This window comes from Acipenser ruthenus, chromosome 4 (genome assembly GCF_902713425.1).
Source record: "Acipenser ruthenus chromosome 4, fAciRut3.2 maternal haplotype, whole genome shotgun sequence".
Lineage (NCBI taxonomy): Eukaryota > Metazoa > Chordata > Actinopteri > Acipenseriformes > Acipenseridae > Acipenser > Acipenser ruthenus.
In genome coordinates, this window is record NC_081192.1 from 105,468,357 (window position 1) to 105,495,906 (window position 27,550).

General features: G+C 42.8%; 1 protein-coding gene across 3 annotated transcripts in view; it reads left to right on the forward strand.

Moving 5' to 3' along the window:
* Positions 1-27,550, forward strand: part of LOC117399810 (5'-AMP-activated protein kinase subunit gamma-2) — a 138,371-nt gene that overhangs the window by 9,166 nt on the left and 101,655 nt on the right. For all 3 annotated transcript variants that reach the window (XM_059023353.1, XM_059023352.1, XM_059023351.1), the window contains exon 2: positions 26,725-26,796. In XM_059023353.1, coding sequence (XP_058879336.1) covers positions 26,725-26,796 — 72 coding nt within the window. The remainder of the gene's footprint in view (positions 1-26,724; positions 26,797-27,550) is intronic.

A 27,550-nucleotide genomic window follows, 5' to 3' on the forward strand; every position in this document is an offset into this window, starting at 1 on the left:
CAGACTCGTCTGCAGCTCGGAGTGCTCATTTCTGTTAATTGAGTTTCTAAATGTTATTTGGTCCAGGCAGGCTGGGAAAACAGACTGAAAGCTTCAGGTAATGTACAGGAGACAGGGCAAAACAAAACAGAGAGAAATGTTTCCAAATCCATTTCCATGTGTTTAAACTTGCCCTTACCTGTAGCTGATGCCTGCAGCGGTGATCAGTGGTTTGTGTGACTCCCTCACAGTCATGCTTACTCAACATGCTAACACACATTAATTGTGCCAATTCTAAAAAGGGAGGTATACATGGTTTTCACATAGTTTTCATAACTGCATGGTTTTCACATTTGATCACATTTTGTCTTCCTATAGTACATTGTATGCTAATAAAGGTCTCGGATTGACCACATTACATTACACCACTGGTGTCTGTCTATGCACTGTTCTGTGTAGATGATTGCTTGGAAAACCCTCTGAGACAAGTTCAGGATTTATGAAGCTATAATTAGTAGCTGTAAGTTAGCCTCCCTTGAACATTGCACTTTTACCTCATAAAATAGTCTCCCTTTATCATTTGCTTTATACAGCAGTCTGAATTGACCCACAGTTTGTTCCTTTTTACAAAGTAAAGGGAGACAGTAATCTTGTAAACACTGAAACTGGAACCCTTTTAAAAACACGTTTACTGTACTTTAAAAAGCACTAGTGGGGCTCCCGAGTGGCGCATCCAGTAAAAGGCGCTCCACGTGGAGTGCAGGATGCGCTCTATAGTCTGGACGTCGCGAGTTCAAGTCCAGGCTATTCCACAGCCGACCGTGGATGGGAGCTCCCAGGGGGCGGTACACAATTGGCCGAGCGCCAAGCCGGGGGGAGGGAGGGTTAGGTCGGCCAGGGTGTCCTCGGCTCACCGCACACCAGCGACCCCTGTAGTCTGGCCGGGCACCTGCGGGCTTGCCTGTAAGCTGCCCAGAGCTGCGTTGTCCTCCGACGCTGTCGCTCTTGGGTGGCTGCATGGTGAGTCCGCAGTGTGAAAAAAAACGGTCAGCTGACGGCACACGCTTCGGAGGACAGTGTGTGTTCGTTTTCGCCCCCCCCCCCCCCCCCCCCCCCGAGTCAGCGCAATGGTGGTAGCAGTGAGCTGAGCTTAAAAAATAATTGGCCATTCTAAATTGGGAGAAAATAATAAAAAAATTATTGGCAATGACTAAATTAAAAAAAAACACCGGTGCTCTCTGTACTTTAAAAAGCACTGGTGCTCTCTGTACTTTAAAAAGCACTGGTGCTCTCTGTACTTTAAAAAGCACTGGTGCTCTCTGTACTTTAAAAAGCATTGGTGCTCTCTGTACTTTAAAAAGCACTGGTGCTCTCTGTACTTTAAAAAGCACTGGTGCTCTCTGTACTTTAAAAAGCACTGGTGCTCTCTGTACTTTAAAAAGCACTGGTGCTCTCTGTACTTTAAAAAGCACTGGTGCTCTCTGTACTTTAAAAAGCACTGGTGCTCTCTGTCCATTCTTTTTGGAGTTCATATTTAGATATTTTGTATTGTTTCGAAGCGTAATTATGAAATGAACCCAGTAAGAGATTCTGTAGCTGTGATGTGGGCTCTGCTCCATTGTCCAGTTCAGTCCTCTGCTTCAGCTGTAATGTACGTACGCACAGCATGTGCAGCTCGGCTTCATCGTTGGGTTACATTCCTCACAAATCCATGTTTGTTTCTTATATTGGCTAATGAGTTGACGTGAGTTTCGTCTATGTGAAAACGCCTCTTTTCACAGACATGGTTAAACTGGGGAGTTTGTTTAGGTGAAGTGACAGGATCCAAAAAGGGGAATCGAATTCCCAAACGCATCATCTTTCCTTTTTTTCTATCTGTAACTGAATCCTTTCTGTCCTGCTAAGAGCTGAATTTACTGTTTTAGACCCTTAATAAAATGTGCATTGATCAGTTTCCATCAGTGCCGTTCAGTTGGTTGCAGTCTGTGTGAATGACACATGCCAGAGGTCCACTGGTTAATAGAGGGTATTGTATCTTAACAGGTGTGGATATGACAGATCCTGCTGTACAATTAACAAGATCATGTTACATGACTAGTAATCAACAACTAGGCACACGTTTTAATCCTTAAATTAAACTGCTACTTATTTTATAAAATGTATTGTTTTATTATACTTTCATAAAACACGGTGCAGATTGATAAATCGTGCCAATTATTGTTCATTTTCAACAGCCTTGTTTAACAACAGCCCTGTATAATCATACAGTGAGTCCTGCCCTTTGAAACACTAAGGCAAAGTACAATCATGGCAAAGCCAAAACTAATATCGGGATGTTTTAAGTTGGTTTTTCACCGTCAAACGTGTTCTTCTGTGTTCCTATGCACACTTTTATACTGTTTTTACTACTGAGTCACTTTCATGCACCGAGGCCAACCTGTTATGAAATGTAATCTTTGTTTCCCGTTATGAAAAAATATGGTTGGGTGGCTTTGTAATTTGTCTCTATCGATTGCTATGACTCTGAGAAGACCTTGATGATTAGATTGCAGTCAGTGGTGTAGACAGTGGTGCAGTGCAGAACAGACTCATGCGGAGCCCCGCGCAGCAATGGGGTTTATCAGCAGCTTGTTCTTTAGAATTCTCAAATGTGTTCTGATTGGCTTATTCTTCATTAATGTCTGTATCCTCTAGCACATGCATTTTATTAACAATTAATTCCATGAGTAGTTTAGTACAGATAGTGCAGCCTGGTGTGTCACATTGTGATTATTCTAAAAAATAAATTGACATGAACAATTGAAAACTTTGGGTTATATTCAAAATACCCCTAAAATGAGTTCCTTTTTTCTATCAGGGCCACCACTCAGGATCGCTACACGATCTCACTTTATCTACACCAATTCAAATGTCAGGACTTTCAGAAGACCCGTCTTTTTTTTAAGAACGGAAATACTAAAATATTTCAACCAGTTTTCATACTTCATACATTACTATACCAAGAAATAAATCCAGACATAGATGAGGCAGATTTCAAAGCAAGTACAGTCAATTTTACTGGGAACGTTTTAGTTTTAAACAAAGCTTAGGGATTTTTCTTTCAAGATAAAAAAAAAAGCTGAATGACTGAGCAAGCTTCATGTACTTACCGGTATTTTGTTTAAAATAAAATAATAACAAGCACTATCTTAACCCATGTTTTCCTGGATGTTTAAATCTGTGTATTGTTAGTTACAATTTCAATGGTAAGTTAAATATAGCCTTTTTCTATGTACAGTACTGTCTAATTTTAAAGCCTTTCAAACCCTAACAATATGATAATTGCATTACTGGTATCTGACTTCAAGTTAAAATACTCTGATTGTTTCAGGGCTGACATCCTCAGGAACGTCCAGCTGCTTGAAGATTTAACACGCAGTTGTCAGGAATGTAAGGAACTGTGAACTTCAGAAGGCAGCGGAGCCAACCTTGCTGTGAGAGGAACCAGTTCTGAGATCACATAAGTAGTAGAGCTAAAAGAGTTAGAAATGGGTTAGTCTGCAGTCACTTTAGTCTGTACACTGCTTAAAAGCTGAAGACCACAAACATTGAATGCCTTGGTCTTTGAAGGAAAAAGACAGTAGTGTGTTTGAGGTATTATTGAGAAGTTTTGCAGACCGCTGCACTAATATGAGACGTTTTGCAGACTGGTGTGCTAATATGAGACATTTTGCAGACCGCTGTGCTAATATGAGACGTTTTGCAGACCGCTGTGCTAATATGGTACGCTTGGGTCAATTCCGCTTCTTATGAAATCCAGACAGTACTGTAACTGTGTGTTTTCAGTTGTATGCGAGGCTGGGGGGGGTTGTTATTTCCCCTCTCAGGTGCTGTTCACATGAAAAGTCACAGACACGATGGTGCACTTCACTTCACTACTAGCGCCGCCCTGCAGGTCCAGTGTGCCTAGCAACGAACATTAACAGAACATAAACAACCAGTTAGAACAGTCACATACACAAACAAAGAGAACACGCAGTCCCATGTGTGGAGTGTGAGTGGAGCAGAGCGAGCCAGCTGTATATGAAGCGGACATTTCCAGCCCACTCTTTCACAGCACTGAGAAGAACTGAGCACGGTTTTATATTTCTTAAATACATGTTCGACCTTGGAGTTTGCACAGAAGAGTTATAAAAAAAGAAGGTGGCAAATACAGATGCAGTCACTTTACAGTATTTTCCATCGTGCCTGTGCATGGTAACCATTCATTTTCCAGTTTCAAACCAAAATTAGGCACTTTATGTTTGCAGACTTGAGAATTACATTTAAAAAAAAAAAAGCTTTTTGAAAAGTCTGCAAGACTCATCACCTTTACAAAGTGTTAGAGTACAGTGTGTTTGATTTGAAAACAATGTCACTTCGAGCACTACTTTGGTTCTTGATCATAGAACCCGGGGGGGGGGGGGTGGTAACAGGGAGATATAGAGATGGTTTAAACCATGAAGTGCATAGTTTGTGTACTGGCTTACAGTGTGATGATGCCTTAGACAACCTTTAATCAAGAATAATCACACTCAATTTGAGGTTTCAATGATTCAGAGCATTATCAGTACTCATTCAATTTATTAAATGCTTAAAAATGGATCGAGAGGTTACAGACCATGTCAGATCCCGGCTAATAGGCAATCTGGGAGGTCCAGTACCTTGTACAAACTTAACAGCGTTAATACTTCAAACAGTTATGGTTCTAAAATATTTTGCCCTTGGTCTAGACATGTGAAACGCTAATAAACACCCACTGCTAAAAATCCTAAGCTAAAATATAATTCCTATCCCTATAGCCACGCTTCAATACAAGTGAGATATAAATTCAGGATTATGCTTACCTCCCAATATGGAAGTGTTGTGTAGAATATAAGTATAGACAAGAGCTGTCTTCAAAGGCAGAGGCTTCTGAATACAGCCAAACAGCAACCAGCTTCAGAGATCTTCAGAGAATGGACCAAACAGCTTGTGTTACCAAGCTGAATGATACTTTACTGGAGTCTTGCCTTGACTTTTATAGAACTTTTCCTCTGCTTTATGCGTCAGAAGACTTAATTAAATCTAAGCATTTGGTCTGTTTTGGCAGCTATTATCTTTAAGTGAATAATATATTTAAAAAGTCCCGGCAACTCCTTTAAAATTAATTGGATATGATCTTGTGTTTTCTAGCTTTCTAATCTCTAAAATATATGAGGTAATCCTCAGACTGATAACATATTTTCTGGTACCACAAAGTTCTTATTACTTATTAAAATACAAGTATATACATATAGATGTTTTTAATATAACACTAGCTCTGTTTAATTATTCCAGCCTTGGTCTAAAATATATTTCCTTCTTAACAGTAAAAACATACTTTTCAGTGTGTTCAACAAACTTGGCTTCTCTCTGCCTAAAAATCCCTTCTATAGCAGTCCTTGGACAATTTATAGATAAAGACTCAAAGAGGCCCACTTTCTAGTTACTTTTTAATTAATAGGAAAACTTCAACTGTAAGCACTTTCCTAAATCTATTACATTAGGTCATACTTTTGCTAGGTTCACGAGACTGCTCGGACCGGTATCTCTACAGATAAGAAGAGGTCCACATCTTAATTTTATAACTAAGCTCTCATTATTCTTATGGATAATATAATGAGGTAATGAGAATAAGGCCATTAACTGTGTTTTCTTGTACCATAAAGTACCTTCAGTTGGTTAACATACAAGATTATACACAGTGAAGGAACCTTGAACTGGAGACAGCTTGCTCACCAGTAAACTCAGTTTGGATGTTATAACATATTTCCCTTATCTTCGAATGTCTAGTACTGCTTTACTCGAGCAGGCAAAAGCAGAGGGGCCTTTTTCAGTAAGTCTACCGATAAGAAAAAGCTTACACGCATTTACCAATGGATCTGAATTAGGTTACAATTTGAGCTAAATTGTCTCATTTTTAGACTTAACAGTCTTTCTATTATAATTCTTCTTTTTCTATTACAGTAAAACCTTTTATGAACAGGATGGCTGCAGGGGTGACGTCAGACCGAGGGATAACACAAACCACAACAAGGGATGGGGGGCAAACTGAGACTACGGCGCACAGCTTTTTATTAAATCATAACTAAAAGATTTAAACAAAACAAAATACAACTACACAAACAAAAGGGCACGTTGGCCACATAAACAGACAATAAATAGTCACAAGTAGATGCTGGTTGCAAAAGCAGCATACGTAGCAATTGTTACTGTATTTCTGCTTTTCTCCACCCACTGAAGAACACACTCTTCACTGTGCAGCCAAACTGCAGGTCTTTTTATATTTGTGACCGAGGGACTAATTAGCTGTCAATTATTATATTATCCCTCGGTCACATTCTGCACGGATTTACTATGGATGCGTGACTGAATTATCTATTATGTAGCTGATCAGTCACGCATTCCCACGAGGTATTTAAAACGTAAACAAATAATGGTGACGACATCTCGCTCATCCAGCCAAACAGTACATAAATCAGAATACAATAATAAATCATAAAAATAGCGCACAAATATACATAGGACGCGGGGCTCCCTGTCACACCTTTACACTTCTATTATGTTTCAATTAGATTGGAATACCTGTGTTTAGCTTAAAGACTGCTTCCAAATCAAGCTTACCTCTTCATAAAAAACTTGACTGTGAACACATTTCCAAGTTAACCAAATAAGATCCTCATTTCTGCCTTTACAGTCTTCCTGTAACAAGTAAAACACTTCTGTTAGTTCAAATATTCTATTTCAGTTTAGACAAACTTATTTTCTCTCTCCAGAGGTTGTTTTTCTTTTACTGGATTGCAATACCTAGGAGGCTCTGTGTTTTTTGTATAAAAACCACTTCTTAATTAGTTAGTTTTTTCTGATAAGAAACTTTCACTGCGAACACATTTTCAAGTTAATTAAGTAAGGTCCTCATTTCTGTGTTTCCTCCCAAGGTTACAGGCCTTGACACCGGCAGCTCTTAGATAGCGCTTGTTTCTTAGTTTGAATCCTGTTATCCTGTTCATAATTTGCTGCAGTAATATTTCTGCTGGCTTTATATTCTTCAAAACACAGTACAGTTATTACAGTATTTTAACGTTGTTGCAGTTTCACAAATCTTCAATTTGTATCATGAAGATCAGCCTGCTTCCAGCAGCAGTGACAGTCTTGGGTCAGGCTCTGCTCTCTGTGGGTCTGTCAAAGCCACTACAGGATCCTTTATCCATTCTGCACATCACAGGTGTGGGTGACAGTCTTTAAAAGCCTGATACCTGCAAAACACTTAAACCTTAGTAGCGGGGCTCCCATCTCTGCATTCTCATTCCCATCATCAGTGGGAAGACTTCAAAGAAATGAAGGTGGTTCTATCAAAGAGCCATGCATCTCTGCCACACACACCTTTCGCTCAAAAAGGTGCTCGCACCTTGTACAAGGGAAGAAGGGTTTTTAGGGTCACACTTGACAACAGTCTGCAGGGCTCATTACCTTTACATTACAAAGCATTAGAGTGTAAAACAGTAAACATATGTGCAGAATGCTGGCTGGCCCTGCATGCTGCGGTCATGTGTACAGGATACACAGCCAGGCTTTACATGTTTGCATTTAGGTAGATTGGGAAGTTTTTTTATATATGAATCTCTTCCAATCGCATGGCATGTGAGGACTCTGTATAACATGTTCTGTTGGTGGCCTGTCTTTCCTTTCCAAAGGTATTGATTAGCAAAGATCTTGTACATTCTAAAGTGACATTCTGCCATTCCTTAAATGATGCTTTGCTTAGGCTATGGCCATTGGTTAAAGTTAAAATCTGGGTGGGGGGTTTCAATGCCTAACCCACTAGGTTATTCCTCTTAGAAAACTGTAAATAAGTATTCAGTAGAATGTTTTAATGGTACATGTGGCAGGATGTATATATTTGTTTATTATTATTATTGTTATGATTTATGTATATATGAAAAGCCAGAGTTTATTTGTGTTTTATTATTGTGTGGCAGGACGAGCAAGGTACCGTCTGGCATTGTTTATATTGGTTATATTTTAAATACCTGGTGGGAATGCGTGACTGATCGTCTATTAGCTGACAGTCACTCATCCATAGTAAACCCGTGCAAAAGGTGACCAAGGGATAATACAATCATTGATAGTTAGTTGATCCCTCAGTCACCAATATAAAAGAGCCTCAGTTTGGCTGCTTGCGGAAGTGTTCAGAGTGGAGAACGAGAGTGGAGACAGGAGGGAAAATAATAGTTTAAAAAAGTTTTGCCACCAGCATACTACAGGGTCTGTGACGTCATCAACCAGCCATCCTTGTGACAGTATATTAGAGAAGAAAGTCTTTCTGAAAGTGTTTTGTATCTGCAGGGTAATCTAGGAATCCATCATTTTATATTTTTTATAAGGTTGGGAGAAGAACATTGTTTGGTAACATTTGGTGGTGGTCTGTTACATACTGTTTTGTTTAAATAACAGTTGTTAAGATTATCCCACACAATCACTATTTAACTGCAGTTTTCGTGTATAATCGAATGCTCCTCATTGTAGTTCCTCCATAGCCCACTGGCTGTTTAAAGTAGAAATGTACATGAATCACTGAGAAATCCTTAATTTTGTAATATGCATAGTCTACACTGTATGTAGTATGCATTAGTAATATATGAAAGGGACACCTGGCACATGGAATATGTTTCACTCTGTTGATTAATCTTGAGAATGGTTTTGTATTCAGTTGTGTCATTTCTTCTTGGAGATCCTCTTTCTTCCTGTGGCAGAAGCTGGAATGCAGAATGTGCAGGTTGGCTGCTAGACAGTAAATGGTGCTGGGACTTGTTCAGTGTTCACAGTTTGTTGTGAAATATGACAGGGTGGTGGCTGATTCGTGTGAGGGTAGGAGGATCCTCTGGGGTGGATCCTTCTCATAATTCAACCCGACCTGCAGTCTGGAGCAATGCAGCACCCTGTAAAGAAGGTGGGGCAGATTCTCGGGCCAAAGCAAACTCTGAAGCCTAAATCATTCTAAAAGCAGTAATAGATTATGATGTCATTTCCCTGCCTTTATGATTCTTATCAAAAGGTCCCTTATAAAAGTTTACTGCTGTAATTTTGTACCGTATTGTTTTGCAGTTTTCCCATGCTTTTCCCCACGGTTATGCTATAAATTTACCATAGTTTACACTGGTTTGCCATGTTTAATGATAGGCTTTACCATACCTCTTTATTCTTTACAATGCTTGTCCATGCTTTCACTATGCTTTATTACACTTTGCTGTGCTTTTACTATGGGAAACCTTTAAAAGGGGTGGAATGTGTGCATGCATTTATAATGAGTTTTTATTAAGAGATTCTATTGTTATATGCAGGGGATTATGCATGCTACTGTTTTTCATGTGTGCATAAAACAGCACCTGTAGTACCTATTCTGTGAATTTGACTGTGGTTTACTGTACCATGCACAGTGCTGCTAAACAGCCATGACATGTACATTTATTATGGGTCAGTTTTATAAGCTCAGTACATCATCCAAAAGCAATGCACTATACCAGGACCAGAAACAAATACCTTGGCAGCTGGGGGTCCCAGGGGATCAGCATTGTAAACCATTTCTTTAAATAATACTAGAGCTAAGTGCAGGTGAAATTCTGTGACATTTCAGTTATAACTTATACAATCAGAGCTTCATAACACAACGTTGTAATTGTTTATTGGGATTGATGAGTATTGAAAACATACTCATTTAAGAATGAGGAAGAAGCGCTGAAATTATTAAAATATGATAGAACAACTATAAGACCTGCACATAAAGGTGCAGGCATTGTAATAAGTAATGCAAAGTAAACTAATCCAACCATAGCCAGCGTAGTCTAATGCATACAGGCAGAAATACTGTAGCTGACAAACAGCTTCAGCCACATGTGAGTATTTACCAAGCTATGGGAAAGATGCAAAGCAAATTCTAAACAGGATGAACCAAGTTAAAAACAGCCTTCGTGAAAATACAGTTTAGTATGCATGAATGCACACTCCTTGTAAGAGTGTTCATGATAATACAGTTTAGTATGCATGAATGCACACTCCCTGAAAGAGTGTTCATGATAATACAGTTTAGTATGCATGAATGCACACTCCTTGTAAGAATGTTCTTGATAATACAGTTTAGTATGCATAAATGCACACTCCCTGTAAGAATGTTTATGATAATACAGTTTAGTATGCATGAATGCACTCTCAGTGTAAGAATGTTCTTGATAATACAGTTTAGTATGCATAAATGCACACTCCCTGTAAGAGTGTTCATGATAATACAGTTTAGTATGCATGAATGCACACTCCCTGTAAGAATGTTCATGATAATACAGTTTAGTATGCATGAATGCACACTCCCTGTAAGAATGTTCATGATAATACAGTTTAGTATGCATGAATGCACTCTCCCTGTAAGAATGTTCATGATAATACAGTTTAGTATGCATAAATGCACACTCCCTGTAAGAATGTTTATGATAATACAGTTTAGTATGCATGAATGCACTCTCCCTGTAAGAATGTTCTTGATAATACAGTTTAGTATGCATGAATGCACTCTCCCTGTAAGAATGTTCATGATAATACAGTTTAGTATGCATAAATGCACACTCCCTGTAAGAATGTTTATGATAATACAGTTTAGTATGCATGAATGCACTCTCCCTGTAAGAATGTTCTTGATAATACAGTTTAGTATGCATGAATGCACACTCCCTGTAAGAATGTTCTTGATAATACAGTTTAGTATGCATAAATGCACACTCCCTGTAAGAATGTTTATGATAATACAGTTTAGTATGCATGAATGCACTCTCCCTGTAAGAATGTTTATGATAATACAGTTTAGTATGCATGAATGCACTCTCCCTGTAAGAATGTTCTTGATAATACAGTTTAGTATGCATGAATGCACACTCCCTGAAAGAATGTTCATGATAATACAGTTTAGTATGCATGAATGCACACTCCCTGTAAGAATGTTCATGATAATACAGTTTAGTATGCATGAATGCACACTCCCTGAAAGAGTGTTCATGATAATACGGTTTAGTATGCATGAATGCACACTCCCTGTAAAAGTGTTCCTAGAAAGGAGACTTTGTAAGCATGTATAACAGAAATGCAGTGATTCTTAGTTGTAAATCACCCTCCCGACCTGTGAGGGCGCTAAACAGCGAGAACAGTGTTCCTTGGACGGGCTGGTCTGACAGTTCTTTCCCAGGGTTCAAGGGAAGTTGGCTAGCCAGGAAGGGGGCGAGACTCTGTTGCAATAACGCATTGACCTGGAAGAGAAACGACATGGCAGCCACAGATTGGAGATGCGGTTGCACTCGTTTACCAAGGGGTCATGTGTGACGACATAAAAGGGGTGGAGAAACACAATCTGTTCCTTCGCTTTAGTTTAATGTGAGTAGAACCGAGAAGGACAGTGAAAATAATACAGAAACTGAAATCGTGAGTGTTGTGTTTCGTTTGTTTGTAATTGTCTTGTCTTGTACGTTACTAGACAGCTAACACAGTTCCGGAGCTGTCGCCTAGGGCCAGCACTAAACCGGACAACACTGCACCATTGTCACAAATATAAACTTGTATCACCCACCACGAGCACTACAGCACACACCCAGGACTGGTGACCATGTTTGTATTATTGTGGGGCGGATATAGTTTATTATTTGGGACTGTCTGTTCTTGTTATATACCCTGTGCTGTACATATTGGTATGTATTGCCGGGGAATTATTGTTTGGTTGCCAGACCTGAAATCTGCAAAATAAAACATTTCCAAACCGGATTACAATTATCTGTGTCTGCTTCTTTCACGCACTGCATCACTCCTGCACCCGGTCCCACTTTGTCACAGCATTTAAACAAGCTCTTGATAACTACTACTACTACTACTACTACTACTACTACTACTATTACTACTACTACTACTACTACTACTACTACTAATAAACTGAATTAATATGATTAATGTTGCTTTAGAAAACAGTTACGACTGAAAAAATACAAGTTACAAACAAAAGGATGGTGCAGGTGGAGCAGGATCTAAATTAGGTGTGCATATTGCCAGCACATATATACAGCAGGTCAATGGGAAGAAATGTTGTTTGGTTGACTTGTTAAAAACAACTTTCAGAATAATAAACATTTGTTAATGAGGTATTTGAAATCTGGACACATGAAGTTTTATTTTTTGTTTTCATTTTTAGACCATTATTGAAAACCAAAAGTGTAATTATCCAGCAGCACGGCTCTGTTGTTGGATATGTAGCTCACAGAGCCCAAACTCTTCAAGTATATCTTGGCCCAAGTGTTTCTGAGAGGAGGACCGCTATGTGTTTTTTCTTGCCTCGCTATCTACAAGGTTATTGCAGAATATCATCAAGGTTTTGATAAGACTGCAGATTAGATAAGTCATAAAACAGTACCAGCTTTGGCACTGGACTCAAGTGCTCTCAGCGCTGCTGTACAAACACCAAGGACAGCACAGCACAGTGCTGATGATACTTTGTGCTTGGGAATGAAATCTATTTTCTGATCTGGTGCTTAGTGTCAAGGACCCAATGTAACAGGCAGTGAATGGGCCTAACCCAACTACACCCATTCCCCAAACCAGGCTCTTAACCTGACAGTACAGAATCCGTAACGGTATCACTCAACACTGCCTGTTACAATTGCAAACATGAATGCAATGTAGTTATCATACTAGAAAAATGTTTTAAAAGACAATTTTACCTTGAAATGCATTTTTATTTTAAAGACATCAGCCCGATACAGAGCGGTATCGGCGCTATGCTTTAGTGCGAGAGGTCCCGGGTTCGCGCCCACCCTCCACCTGTGTGTGGATTGCCTCACCCTGTGTGATGCGCCTGCCTGCGTTAACCGAGATCGCTCCAATATGTTTTTTTGCAATAAAATACAGCAGACATACTAATTTCAGAAATTTAACAGAAAATCCAACAGATTATACAACCGGTATTCTGAATGGTTTTCTTCTCAAGATTATTATGTCGATTTTTGTGGAAACTGCAGTTTGAAATGTAAAAGCTTGTATGCTAGAGACTATACTGCATGTATATAAGCCTATGTATTATTAGCTGGCGGTATCTGACTCAAAGGCCCAAGAAACGCAGAATGTATGAAATTCATGGGAAAGCCCCAAATAGGCCTGCGTCTCATTTTGGCTTCTAATATATTGTGATCTGCATAAAATACACAAATACTGGTTCTGCAAGCCAAGCACTGTATTGTACTTCCTGCCGTGACCAATGAAGGCGTTCTCTGGCCACCCCTGACCTTGCTGCAGTTTGCAGGGTTGGGATCAGCTTCTAGTTTTTGTTTCGGAGGAATAAAATGGAGATCAGCTGTTTTACACAATTAGCTGGATTCTGTATTCCACTGGAGCTTTTTGGTCCTGGCACAGCAGTGGCGTGACACTGTTAATCACGCGGTTAATCTCGCTGCGTGGAAGGGGTTGTGAATAGATATAGACAGTACTTGGTAGAGAACAGCGCCTTGTCTTTGATGTGACACCCTTGCAACAGGAAAAAGTAATAAACAGTGCCTTGTCTTTGATGTGACACCCTTGCAACAGGAGAATGTCCTCATAGGAAAAAAAGGAATGTTTCCTGAGTAAGATGTTAAAAAAAACTCCATATGAGGCCCTTTGATTGCTGCTTAAAGAGCTATCCACACCCTGATTTTGTACCTTAAGCAGTGATGTCTTGACTGTGTGACACACTTTCTCCTACTGCCTGCAGAATGTGCACTTTGCATCTCTGCTGTCCTCTGAGCAGATTCAGTGCTCCACGCCTGCACTAGCCTCACTTGTTTGTTTGCTCCCTACATCCAATGTTATGTTTAAGAGTTGAAAAATAAGGCTCTGTACAAGAAAGCTTAAAGAGTGAGCGTTTTTTGGCCTCAATGTACTGTACTGTATAACAATGTTATCAAAGTTACATACTGTGTATCCACGGCCTCTATTTCTTCCTCTTTTTATTACCTTGTTGCAGCAGTAATCAGCTTTCTGCTGCACTCTAATGTAACTGATACTTTTTGTTTTCACCCTGACTTCCAAGCTGACTGACTCCCACAATGCACACCACTCTTTGAGTTACTGTACACTCACGGGCTCCAATGACCCTCCCAAGACTCATTGCCTGCCAGGAGGAGGCCTTTTAAGTTTAATTTAGACCTCAGGGCACCAAGAACCACCTGTTAAAACCCTTTTATAGAGTACAAAAAGAGTGAAACAAGGGGATTGGATTTCAAGCAGCTGATGGGAGTTTTTTTTTTTTTTTTTGGTTTCGGAATGAAGTCCTGTTCTCGTTTCTAACGTCTGCAGTAAAACAGGAAGGTGAGGATCACCAGCTACAGGGTCCTGCTTCCCGTATTTTCTCATGGTGCTGACGCCTGTCTTTATTATTTGAAAGCGTCAGGTGGGCCCCCAAATTGGCTCCCTCCCGCTAGTTACTCCCCCACTGGGCTTGTTTCCCAAATGAAGTCACATCCTCATAGCTTTTGCAGCATGCTCATATTGCTGCCAGTCCCTGCACTAGTGGCACTTCCCAGGCATCCGAGCCGGTCCCCGTGGCTCTAACCACAGGGAGGGGGGCACACTGCAGGGTTAACCACAGGGAGGGGGGCACACTGCAGTGTACTTGACTAGGGATAGAACACTGTCTGGCCATATTATTAGGATCTGCATCTACAGTAGTATTAGGTTGGGCTAATCTCTGCCCTGATCACAGCCTTGACACCATGTGATGCTCCACAGGGTCTGAAAGGTGTTTTGAAGGATGTTAATATATCCAGTCATTAAGATTTCAGATTGACAAGCCTCTCTTTTTCCTCTGTGCATCACGGTGTGGTATGTGGCTGTCTCGAGGAAGCGACATTTGAATTGGGCATTTGAAATTGGGTAGTAAAACTGTATCTTAAAAACAAATAAATAAAGCCTGGAAATTTTTCAGGGGGTCCTGAAACGACCATAAACTGCTACAGTATTCTTGACTGGGGATTGTATGTTACTAATAGTGTTCCAGGGTTGGGTTCAAGTGCAAGTGTATGTGCATTTAAATGCAATTAAGAAATATATACCTCATTTGCATTTGCATTTGACTAAATGTATGTGATCGATTTCAAATAATTTAGCTAGTGTTACTATTTAACCAACCCCAAGTGCAATCAACGATACAGCTATCATGATATATTGATAAGTAATTGCAAGGTTAATTGAGAACTCCCCAGTAATGTTGTTGAAGCTGACACCCTGGGATCCTTCAAGAAGCTGCTTGATGAGATTCTGGGATCAATAAGCTATTAACAACCAAACGAGCAAGATGGGCCGAATGGCCTCCTCTCGTTTGTAAACTTTCTTATGTTCTTAAGTGTTTGAAGTAATTTGAGAACACATAACTAATTACACAAGTCTAACTAATTACAAGTCTGTTGCATTTGCATTTAAATGCAACTGAGATGCACGTATTTGTATTTACATTTGCATTTGAATGCAATCCTGATATACACATGGATCAAAAATAGGATAAGTATCTACTCAGGGCAGCAGTGTGGAGTAGTGGTTAGGGCTCTGGACTCCAGACCGGAGGGTCATGGGTTCAGTCCCCAGTGGGGGACACTGCTGTTGTACCCTTGAGCAAGGTACTTTACCTAAAATTGCTCCAGTAAAAACCCAACTGTATAAATGGGTAATTGTATGTAAAAAATAATGTGTAAAAAAATAATGTGATATCTTGTAACAATTGTAAGTCGCCCTGGATAAGGGCGTCTGCTAAGAAATTAATAATAATAATAATACTCATATCAGTGTAGAGTATGTAAAATGCAGAAGCCGCAGGAGAGACACTAGACCACCCTGTTTTTACACAGAGATCATTCTTGTGCACCTGCTTTCAGGAACTGCTAACACGCATCTCAGAAACAACACCCAGCATTGTTTAAAAACACCAGACAGCCGTGTGGGAAGCTGGAGGGTTAAAGAGAGGCTGAAGAGTGTGTGGCAGCACACAAGGAGTTAACAGAACAGAGTGCTTCTTTAGGCTTGGAATCAGATCTCTACATGTCTCCGGTGCATTCTCGGCACACTGCCTGTTAGCTGAAAATCTGGCCTGTAATATCTGAGGGATATTCCGTGCAGCCCACTGACCTGGACTTCTGTGGAGGCTATCAGGGAATTAGAATCACACCCTGTCTTGAAACACCACCCTCCCCTCCCCTCCCCTTCCCATTCCATCTGTTGCTGCACATTTAGTCCTGAGGCAAATCCAGAGATGTTGTCCAGTCAGCTGTAGTAAGTTTCTTCTTCTTATACAGCAGTAGTAGTGGCAGAGGTAGTTTTGCTGGTTTGAACTACAGAAAAATATATATAACCTTTTTTAAGGTTTGAAATATAGCCATCTCAAGCAAAACCAAGAATAGGTTACAGAAATCTCTGCCAGAAGAAAGTGCCTCGTTGCTTTGCTCTGCTAGGTTACTTTGCACAGGTCCTGCATGCTGCAGGCTTCTGTATGCAGAATTTAGTGTTGCTGTGCTTATTGAAGTGTCTGTGGACTTGGGTTGAGGTTTCAGGACAATTCATATTCATATTTGTATGCCAGTGCATGACATTCAAAGTGTAGTTGTGCTGATGTTATGTGCCTGTGCATGCTGTATAGTGAGTCATTAGGGTTACCTTTGCAATGAGTCTCACACGGCACAGATCTCTATGGGTGCTAGCTGTATTACCAGGGAAGTGTGCAGTAGACAGTGACCCTTCTATGTAAAGATGCATGACATGCTGGCCCAGTGATCTCTGTCAGTATGTATTGTGTATTACCTGATGATCAGGGGGTAGTTCAGTGATCTCTGTCAGTGTGTATTGTGTATTACCTGATGATCAGGGGGTAGTTCAGTGATCTCTGTCAGTATGCATTGTGTATTACCTGATGATCAGGGGGTAGTTCAGTGATCTCTGTCAGTATGTATTGTGTAGTGATCAGGGCAGCAGTGTGGAGTAGTGGTTAGGGCACTGGACTTCTGACCGGAGGGTCGTGGGTTCAGTCCCTTGTGGGGGACACTGCTGCTGTACCCTTGAGCAAGGTACTTTACCTAGATTGCTCCAGTAAAAACCCAACTGTATAAATGGGTAATTGTATGTCAAAAATAATGTGATATCTTGTAACAATTGTAAGTCGCCCTGGATAAGGGCGTCTGCTAAGAAATAAATAATAATAATAATAATAATAGTTCAGTGATCTCTGTCAGTATGCATTGTGTATTACCTGATGATCAGGGGGTAGTTCAGTGATCTCTGTCAGTATGTATTGTGTATTACCTGATGATCAGGGGGTAGTTCAGTGATCTCTGTCAGCATGTATTGTGTATTACCTGATGATCAGGGGGTAGTTCAGTGATCTCTGTCAGTATGTATTGTGTATTACCTGATGATCAGGGGGTAGTTCAGTGATCTCTGTCAGTATGTATTGTGTATTACCTGATGATCAGGGGGTAGTTCAGTGATCTCTGTCAGTATGTATTGTGTATTACCTGATGATCAGGGGGTAGTTCAGTGATCACTGTCAGTATGTATTGTGTATTACCTGATGATCAGGGGGTAGTTCAGTGATCTCTGTCAGTATGTATTGTGTATTACCTGATGATCAGGGGGTAGTTCAGTGATCTCTGTCAGTATGTATTGTGTATTACCTGATGATCAGGGGGTAGTTCAGTGATCTCTGTCAGTATGTATTGTGTATTACCTGATGATCAGGGGGTAGTTCAGTGATCACTGTCAGTATGTATTGTGTATTACCTGATGATCAGGGGGTAGTTCAGTGATCTCTGTCAGTATGTATTGTGTATTACCTGATGATCAGGGGGTAGTTCAGTGATTTTTTTTGTTTGCTTTTTGATTACAGTGTACATATTAATTCTGACAAGTCAACAACATTTTAACAAGAAACAGAAAAGTACAACAATAATACATTAAAACAAATTATGTGTTTTCACAGCTTGTGAGAACAATGTAAAAAAAAACAAAAAAACACAGCAATATGTGATAAATCCAAAAGCATGTTCACAGAGGGGCAGAGATGTTCTGAACCTACAGGAACACCGCTTGTGTTTGGGAATGCAATGTCTGAAACACTGTTTCAAGATGTACGAGGACGGCCTAGGGAAAATAGAGACGCTGAAGGTCGAATAGCAAATGCCTCGTTGAGAGCGGCTTGTTGTGACCATGGCAACCGTATCCACTTCCAGCAGAGCAGCCCAGGATGAGGGGCACCTCGTTCACTCAATCTGCAATCCAGCATACCCACTACAGGAGTCAGTTCCCTCAATCTGCAGTCCAGCATACCCACTACAGGAGTCAGTTCCCTCAATCTGCAATCCAGCATACCCACTACAGGAGTCAGTTCCCTCAATCTGCAAGTCCAGCATACCCACTACAGGAGTCAGTTCCCTCAATCTGCAAGTCCAGCATACCCACTACAGGAATCAGTTCCCTCAATCTGCAGTCCAGCATACCCACTACAGGAGTCAGTTCCCTCAATCTGCAGTCCAGCATACCCACTACAGGAGTCAGTTCCCTCAATCTGCAGTCCAGCATACCCACTACAGGAATCAGTTCCCTCAATCTGCAGTCCAGCATACCCACTACAGGAATCAGTTCCCTCAATCTGCAGTCCAGCATACCCACTACAGGAGTCAGTTCCCTCAATCTGCAGTCCAGCATACCCACTACAGGAGTCAGTTCCCTCAATCTGCAGTCCAGCATACCCACTACAGGAGTCAGTTCCCTCAATCTGCAGTCCAGCATACCCACTACAGGAGTCAGTTCCCTCAATCTGCAGTCCAGCATACCCACTACAGGAGTCAGTTCCCTCAATCTGCAGTCCAGCATACCCACTACAGGAGTCAGTTCCCTCAATCTGCAGTCCAGCATACCCACTACAGGAGTCAGTTCCCTCAATCTGCAGTCCAGCATACCCACTACAGGAGTCAGTTCCCTCAATCTGCAGTCCAGCATACCCACTACAGGAGTCAGTTCCCTCAATCTGCAGTCCAGCATACCCACTACAGGAGTCAGTTCCCTCAATCTGCAGTCCAGCATACCCACTACAGGAGTCGGTTCCCTCAATCTGCAGTCCAGCATACCCACTACAGGAGTCGGTTCCCTCAATCTGCAGTCCAGCATACCCACTACAGGAGTCGGTTCCCTCAATCTGCAATCCAGCATACCCACTACAGGAGTCGGTTCCCTCAATCTGCAGTCCAGCATACCCACTACAGGAGTCGGTTCCCTCAATCTGCAGTTCAGCATACCCACTACAGGAGTCGGTTCCCTCAATCTGCAGTCCAGCATACCCACTACAGGAGTCAGTTCCCTCAATCTGCAGTCCAGCATACCCACTACAGGAGTCAGTTCCCTCAATCTGCAGTCCAGCATACCCACTACAGGAGTCAGTTCCCTCAATCTGCAGTCCAGCATACCCACTACAGGAGTCAGTTCCCTCAATCTGCAGTCCAGCATACCCACTACAGGAGTCAGTTCCCTCAATCTGCAGTCCAGCATACCCACTACAGGAGTCAGTTCCCTCAATCTGCAGTTCAGCATACCCACTACAGGAGTCAGTTCCCTCAATCTGCAGTTCAGCATACCCACTACAGGAGTCAGTTCCCTCAATCTGCAGTCCAGCATACCCACTACAGGAGTCAGTTCCCTCAATCTGCAGTCCAGCATACCCACTACAGGAGTCAGTTCCCTCAATCTGCAGTCCAGCATACCCACTACAGGAGTCAGTTCCCTCAATCTGCAGTCCAGCATACCCACTACAGGAGTCAGTTCCCTCAATCTGCAGTCCAGCATACCCACTACAGGAGTCAGTTCCCTCAATCTGCAGTCCAGCATACCCACTACAGGAGTCAGTTCCCTCAATCTGCAGTCCAGCATACCCACTACAGGAGTCAGTTCCCTCAATCTGCAGTCCAGCATACCCACTACAGGAGTCAGTTCCCTCAATCTGCAGTCCAGCATACCCACTACAGGAGTCAGTTCCCTCAATCTGCAGTCCAGCATACCCACTACAGGAGTCAGTTCCCTCAATCTGCAGTCCAGCATACCCACTACAGGAGTCAGTTCCCTCAATCTGCAGTCCAGCATACCCACTACAGGAGTCGGTTCCCTCAATCTGCAGTCCAGCATACCCACTACAGGAGTCAGTTCCCTCAATCTGCAGTCCAGCATACCCCACTACAGGAGTCAGTTCCCTCAATCTGCAATCCAGCATACCCACTACAGGAGTCAGTTCCCTCAATCTGCAGTCCAGCATACCCACTACAGGAGTCAGTTCCCTCAATCTGCAGTCCAGCATACCCACTACAGGAGTCAGTTCCCTCAATCTGCAGTCCAGCATACCCACTACAGGAGTCAGTTCCCTCAATCTGCAGTCCAGCATACCCACTACAGGAGTCAGTTCCCTCAATCTGCAGTCCAGCATACCCACTACAGGAGTCAGTTCCCTCAATCTGCAGTCCAGCATACCCACTACAGGAGTCGGTTCCCTCAATCTGCAGTCCAGCATACCCACTACAGGAGTCGGTTCCCTCAATCTGCAGTCCAGCATACCCACTACAGGAGTCGGTTCCCTCAATCTGCAATCCAGCATACCCACTACAGGAGTCGGTTCCCTCAATCTGCAGTCCAGCATACCCACTACAGGAGTCGGTTCCCTCAATCTGCAGTTCAGCATACCCACTACAGGAGTCGGTTCCCTCAATCTGCAGTCCAGCATACCCACTACAGGAGTCAGTTCCCTCAATCTGCAGTCCAGCATACCCACTACAGGAGTCAGTTCCCTCAATCTGCAGTCCAGCATACCCACTACAGGAGTCAGTTCCCTCAATCTGCAGTCCAGCATACCCACTACAGGAGTCAGTTCCCTCAATCTGCAGTCCAGCATACCCACTACAGGAGTCAGTTCCCTCAATCTGCAGTCCAGCATACCCACTACAGGAGTCAGTTCCCTCAATCTGCAGTTCAGCATACCCACTACAGGAGTCAGTTCCCTCAATCTGCAGTTCAGCATACCCACTACAGGAGTCAGTTCCCTCAATCTGCAGTCCAGCATACCCACTACAGGAGTCAGTTCCCTCAATCTGCAGTCCAGCATACCCACTACAGGAGTCAGTTCCCTCAATCTGCAGTCCAGCATACCCACTACAGGAGTCAGTTCCCTCAATCTGCAGTTCAGCATACCCACTACAGGAGTCAGTTCCCTCAATCTGCAGTCCAGCATACCCACTACAGGAGTCAGTTCCCTCAATCTGCAGTCCAGCATACCCACTACAGGAGTCAGTTCCCTCAATCTGCAGTCCAGCATACCCACTACAGGAGTCAGTTCCCTCAATCTGCAGTCCAGCATACCCACTACAGGAGTCAGTTCCCTCAATCTGCAGTCCAGCATACCCACTACAGGAGTCAGTTCCCTCAATCTGCAGTCCAGCATACCCACTACAGGAGTCAGTTCCCTCAATCTGCAGTCCAGCATACCCACTACAGGAGTCAGTTCCCTCAATCTGCAGTCCAGCATACCCACTACAGGAGTCGGTTCCCTCAATCTGCAGTCCAGCATACCCACTACAGGAGTCAGTTCCCTCAATCTGCAGTCCAGCATACCCCACTACAGGAGTCAGTTCCCTCAATCTGCAATCCAGCATACCCACTACAGGAGTCAGTTCCCTCAATCTGCAGTCCAGCATACCCACTACAGGAGTCAGTTCCCTCAATCTGCAGTCCAGCATACCCACTACAGGAGTCAGTTCCCTCAATCTGCAGTCCAGCATACCCACTACAGGAGTCAGTTCCCTCAATCTGCAAGTCCAGCATACCCACTACAGGAATCAGTTCCCTCAATCTGCAGTCCAGCATACCCACTACAGGAGTCAGTTCCCTCAATCTGCAGTCCAGCATACCCACTACAGGAGTCAGTTCCCTCAATCTGCAATCCAGCATACCCACTACAGGAATCAGTTCCCTCAATCTGCAGTTCAGCATACCCACTACAGGAGTCAGTTCCCTCAATCTGCAGTCCAGCATACCCACTACAGGAGTCAGTTCCCTCAATCTGCAGTCCAGCATACCCACTACAGGAGTCAGTTCCCTCAATCTGCAATCCAGCATACCCACTACAGGAGTCAGTTCCCTCAATCTGCAATCCAGCATACCCACTACAGGAGTCAGTTCCCTCAATCTGCAGTCCAGCATACCCACTACAGGAGTCAGTTCCCTCAATCTGCAGTCCAGCATACCCACTACAGGAGTCAGTTCCCTCAATCTGCAATCCAGCATACCCACTACAGGAGTCAGTTCCCTCAATCTGCAAGTCCAGCATACCCACTACAGGAGTCAGTTCCCTCAATCTGCAAGTCCAGCATACCCACTACAGGAGTCAGTTCCCTCAATCTGCAGTCCAGCATACCCACTACAGGAGTCAGTTCCCTCAATCTGCAATCCAGCATACCCACTACAGGAGTCAGTTCCCTCAATCTGCAAGTCCAGCATACCCACTACAGGAGTCAGTTCCCTCAATCTGCAAATCCAGCATACCCACTACAGGAGTCAGTTCCCTCAATCTGCAGTCCAGCATACCCACTACAGGAGTCAGTTCCCTCAATCTGCAGTCCAGCATACCCACTACAGGAGTCAGTTCCCTCAATCTGCAGTCCAGCATACCCACTACAGGAGTCAGTTCCCTCAATCTGCAGTCCAGCATACCCACTACAGGAGTCAATTCCCTCAATCTGCAGTCCAGCATACCCACTACAGGAGTCAGTTCCCTCAATCTGCAATCCAGCATACCCACTACAGGAGTCAGTTCCCTCAATCTGCAGTTCAGCATACCCACTACAGGAGTCAGTTCCCTCAATCTGCAATCCAGCATACCCACTACAGGAGTCAGTTCCCTCAATCTGCAGTCCAGCATACCCACTACAGGAGTCAGTTCCCTCAATCTGCAGTCCATCATACACACTACAGGAGTCAGTTCCCTCAATCTGCAAGTCCAGCATACCCACTACAGGAGTCAGTTCCCTCAATCTGCAATCCAGCATACCCACTACAGGAGTCAGTTCCCTCAATCTGCAGTCCAGCATACCCACTACAGGAGTCAGTTCCCTCAATCTGCAGTCCAGCATACCCACTACAGGAGTCAGTTCCCTCAATCTGCAGTCCAGCATACCCACTACAGGAGTCAGTTCCCTCAATCTGCAGTCCAGCATACCCACTACAGGAGTCAGTTCCCTCAATCTGCAAGTGCAGCATACCCACTACAGGAATCAGTTCCCTCAATCTGCAGTTCAGCATACCCACTACAGGAGTCAGTTCCCTCAATCTGCAGTCCAGCATACCCACTACAGGAGTCAGTTCCCTCAATCTGCAATCCAGCATACCCACTACAGGAGTCAGTTCCCTCAATCTGCAGTCCAGCATACCCACTACAGGAGTCAGTTCCCTCAATCTGCAGTCCAGCATACCCACTACAGGAGTCAGTTCCCTCAATCTGCAGTCCAGCATACCCACTACAGGAGTCAGTTCCCTCAATCTGCAGTCCAGCATACCCACTACAGGAGTCAGTTCCCTCAATCTGCAGTCCAGCATACCCACTACAGGAGTCAGTTCCCTCAATCTGCAGTTCAGCATACCCACTACAGGAGTCAGTTCCCTCAATCTGCAATCCAGCATACCCACTACAGGAGTCAGTTCCCTCAATCTGCAGTCCAGCATACCCACTACAGGAGTCAGTTCCCTCAATCTGCAATCCAGCATACCCACTACAGGAGTCAGTTCCCTCAATCTGCAGTTCAGCATACCTACTACAGGAGTCAGTTCCCTCAATCTGCAATCCAGCATACCCACTACAGGAGTCAGTTCCCTCAATCTGCAGTTCAGCATACCCACTACAGGAGTCAGTTCCCTCAATCTGCAGTCCAGCATACCCACTACAGGAGTCAGTTCCCTCAATCTGCAGTTCAGCATACCCACTACAGGAGTCAGTTCCCTCAATCTGCAATCCAGCATACCCACTACAGGAGTCAGTTCCCTCAATCTGCAGTTCAGCATACCCACTACAGGAGTCAGTTCCCTCAATCTGCAGTCCAGCATACCCACTACAGGAGTCAGTTCCCTCAATCTGCAGTTCAGCATACCCACTACAGGAGTCAGTTCCCTCAATCTGCAATCCAGCATACCCACTACAGGAGTCAGTTCCCTCAATCTGCAGTTCAGCATACCCACTACAGGAGTCAGTTCCCTCAATCTGCAATCCAGCATACCCACTACAGGAGTCAGTTCCCTCAATCTGCAGTCCAGCATACCCACTACAGGAGTCAGTTCCCTCAATCTGCAGTCCAGCATACCCACTACAGGAGTCAGTTCACTCAATCTGCAAGTCCAGCATACCCACTACAGGAGTCGGTTCCCTCAATCTGCAGTCCAGCATACCCACTACAGGAGTCAGTCTGCCAGCATGTGTTTAAAAAGGCTGCTAATAGAAGTGTCCGCTCACAGATAAGGGCCCTCAGCTTGGTTCATATCCATAACATCTGATGGGACTATGCCAACGGAAGGGAAAATTATTTTGGAAATTAAAACTGGGCCCTCTGTCTGGAAGATGGCACTTTATTTTCAGCTCTTTCAAAAGCATGACAATGACAGCTTTGGACACTCAAACCCTCTGTTTTTCTACCAAGCAAACATTGTGCCAAGAAATGCCCTTGTGATACCACGGACTCTTTGGACAAGGGGATGGGGGGATGGGGAGGGTAGGGGGTAATTCATCTGCCAGACTGTTATAATATGCATTCTATTGTTCCGTTGTGTTTCAAAGCCTCTTGAGAAGGTATGTAGTGGTGTGACAAAACCTCTGATGAGATTAACCCTTAGCGGTCCATTTATTCAGCACATCTCAGGCTCGCAGATCCAATTTATTTTCACATGCACAGTTTATTTTAGACGCGCTGTTTAAAAGTATTTTTTCACAGTAAAACATGTTTAAAAGGCACTGCATATCAACAGGACACTCAGTACTGCATCTCCAGCCCCGCCCCACCCCTTGTTCGCTGTATTTTTCACATACCTCTTTATAGTAGTGCATACCGACAAATCATCTTTTTTTTTCGGCTTCTCTCGCCTCCTATCGGTCTCAATAATTGGGCAATTCGGAATTCATTGCGATTCCAATTGTAGTTGTGTAATTCGGAATTGAGCCTTGGCACATTGCTGAATTGGAATTGGAATTGGAATGATGTCATGTCATTGATCGGTTACAGTTCAGTTATGCATTTATTTGTCATTCGATTATTATTCATGTATTTTAATCCCTTGTGGTGACCCCATTTGTTTGAAAAGAATAAACGTTATATAGTATGTCTCTGTATTTGTACCTGCAATTATTGCTGGGTTATGTAGAATTAATAGAGTAAACATGTTAACATGTGTAGTTTATGTAAGTTTTTAGTGTTATTGTAATTGCAATTACTGCAGCATCATTGTAACAGTAATTCCAATCAAACAAAACAGCATTGTAATTGTATGCAGTCTCAGCAAACAATGCTGCTGTAATTGTAATTGTAAGTGTAATTGGCCCCAGGTCTGGTGGAAGGTAAGGTGGGAAATGGTGAATGGGAAAGCATTGCTAAATGGTTGCAGAATCTCAGTGGGGTCAGTGGTTGACAGTGCAAACAGTGGTTCCGGTTGCATTCGTTTCTTGAAGCAGTGATGTGCTTTCATTTGAAAACATTATACAGTCAGTATCTACACTCAGTTTACTGACCTTATTTTCAGGAAGTCTGGTTCTGTTTCACTTGATTATTCATAGTCAGTAAAAAGGGGAAGCAGCCGGTTGGTTAATGACAGGAAATCCAATTTCACAATCCAGTGGAAAGAGCTCTCGAAAGCAAGTCTGGGAAGCAGAGCTGTGTTTAACAGAGTGTAATATAGAGAATCCAATTTCACAATCCAGTGGAAAGAGCTCCCGAAAGCAAGTCTGGGAAGCAGAGCTGTGTTTAACAGAGTGTAATATAGAGAATCCAATTTCACAATCCAGTGGAAAGAGCTCCTGAAAGCAAGTCTGGGAAGCAGAGCTGTGTTTAATATAGAGCTAAATAGAGTTGCATGGCGGGCAAGATTTATAGAATTATCTGCAAGCGACAATCACTAAAAAAAGGTACTATGTGCTAAGTAGTACACTATACTATAGGGCAGCAGTGTGGAGTAGTGGTTAGAGCTCTGGACTTCTGACTGGAGGGTCGTGGGTTCAATCCCTTGTGGGGGACACTGCTGCTGTACCCTTGAGCAAGGTACTTTACCTAGATTGCTCCTGTAAAAACCCAACTGTATAAATGGGTAATTGTATGTAAAAATAATGTGATATCTTGTAACAATTGTAAGTCGCCCTGGATAAGGGCGTCTGCTAAGAAATAAATAATAATAATAATAATAATAATAATACTTTAATTAATTGTGACAATTCCCCTGCACGTGTATATTCTTGTAGTAGCAGGTGAGGCAGCATGGTGCTTGGTGACATGCATGTATTGGGTTTCTGTGCATTTTATCTACAGTATGACAGGTACTCCCATGTATCTGAAGTTGCAGTTTGAATCCAGCTGGGATTAACACAAAGCCTCTTGTCTGTTGCAGGATCTCAGCGCGTTTGCAATGCCTTTCCTTGATGGGGATATTGACAGTTCAGAAAAGGATGGCATACGAAAGGTAAACTAATCTCCCTTGTCACTTTATGTCCAACAAGCTAACATCTTCCTGCTTCAATGCCGCTAAAATAATGGATGTTGCGTTCCTCCATACTGCTCAGAATGATAGAAGCCCACACACCTAACATTGCTGATACCTTGTATTGAGCCTATCACCCCTCCTCAACACCTGCCTCTCAATTACTTCACAATCAAGAAGCAACCAATTACCCTATCAACTAAACCAATTACCCTATCAACTAAACCAATTACCCTATCAACTAAACCAATTGCCCTAGCAACTAAAGCAATTGCCCTAGCAACTAAAGCAGTTACCCTATCAACAAAACCAGTTAACCTATCAACTAAACCAATTGCCCTAGCAACTAATGCAATTACCCTATCAACAAAACCAGTTGCCCTAGCAACTAAACCAATTGCCCTATCAATTAACCAATTGCCCTATCAAAGAAACATACTTAAAATGCAAAAAAAAATACATACATTTACTCAGTAAAAATGACATTAGGTAAAAACAATTAAATGTAATAATAAAAATCTCTAGGTATAAAGTTGTAAACCCCCCTTAACCTCGGAGGATGCATTAGTTATACCTGGATTTCAATGAACAAGACTAACTAATACACCTACTGAAACAGGGCTCTTACCCATATTTATCCCTCTTTGCGCTACAGTAGCTTGTGATTCCAACACAGTTTTAGTTGTAGGGTGCTGACCGAGCTTTGGACTATTGAATTGTTTTCTCCTGCAGTGTC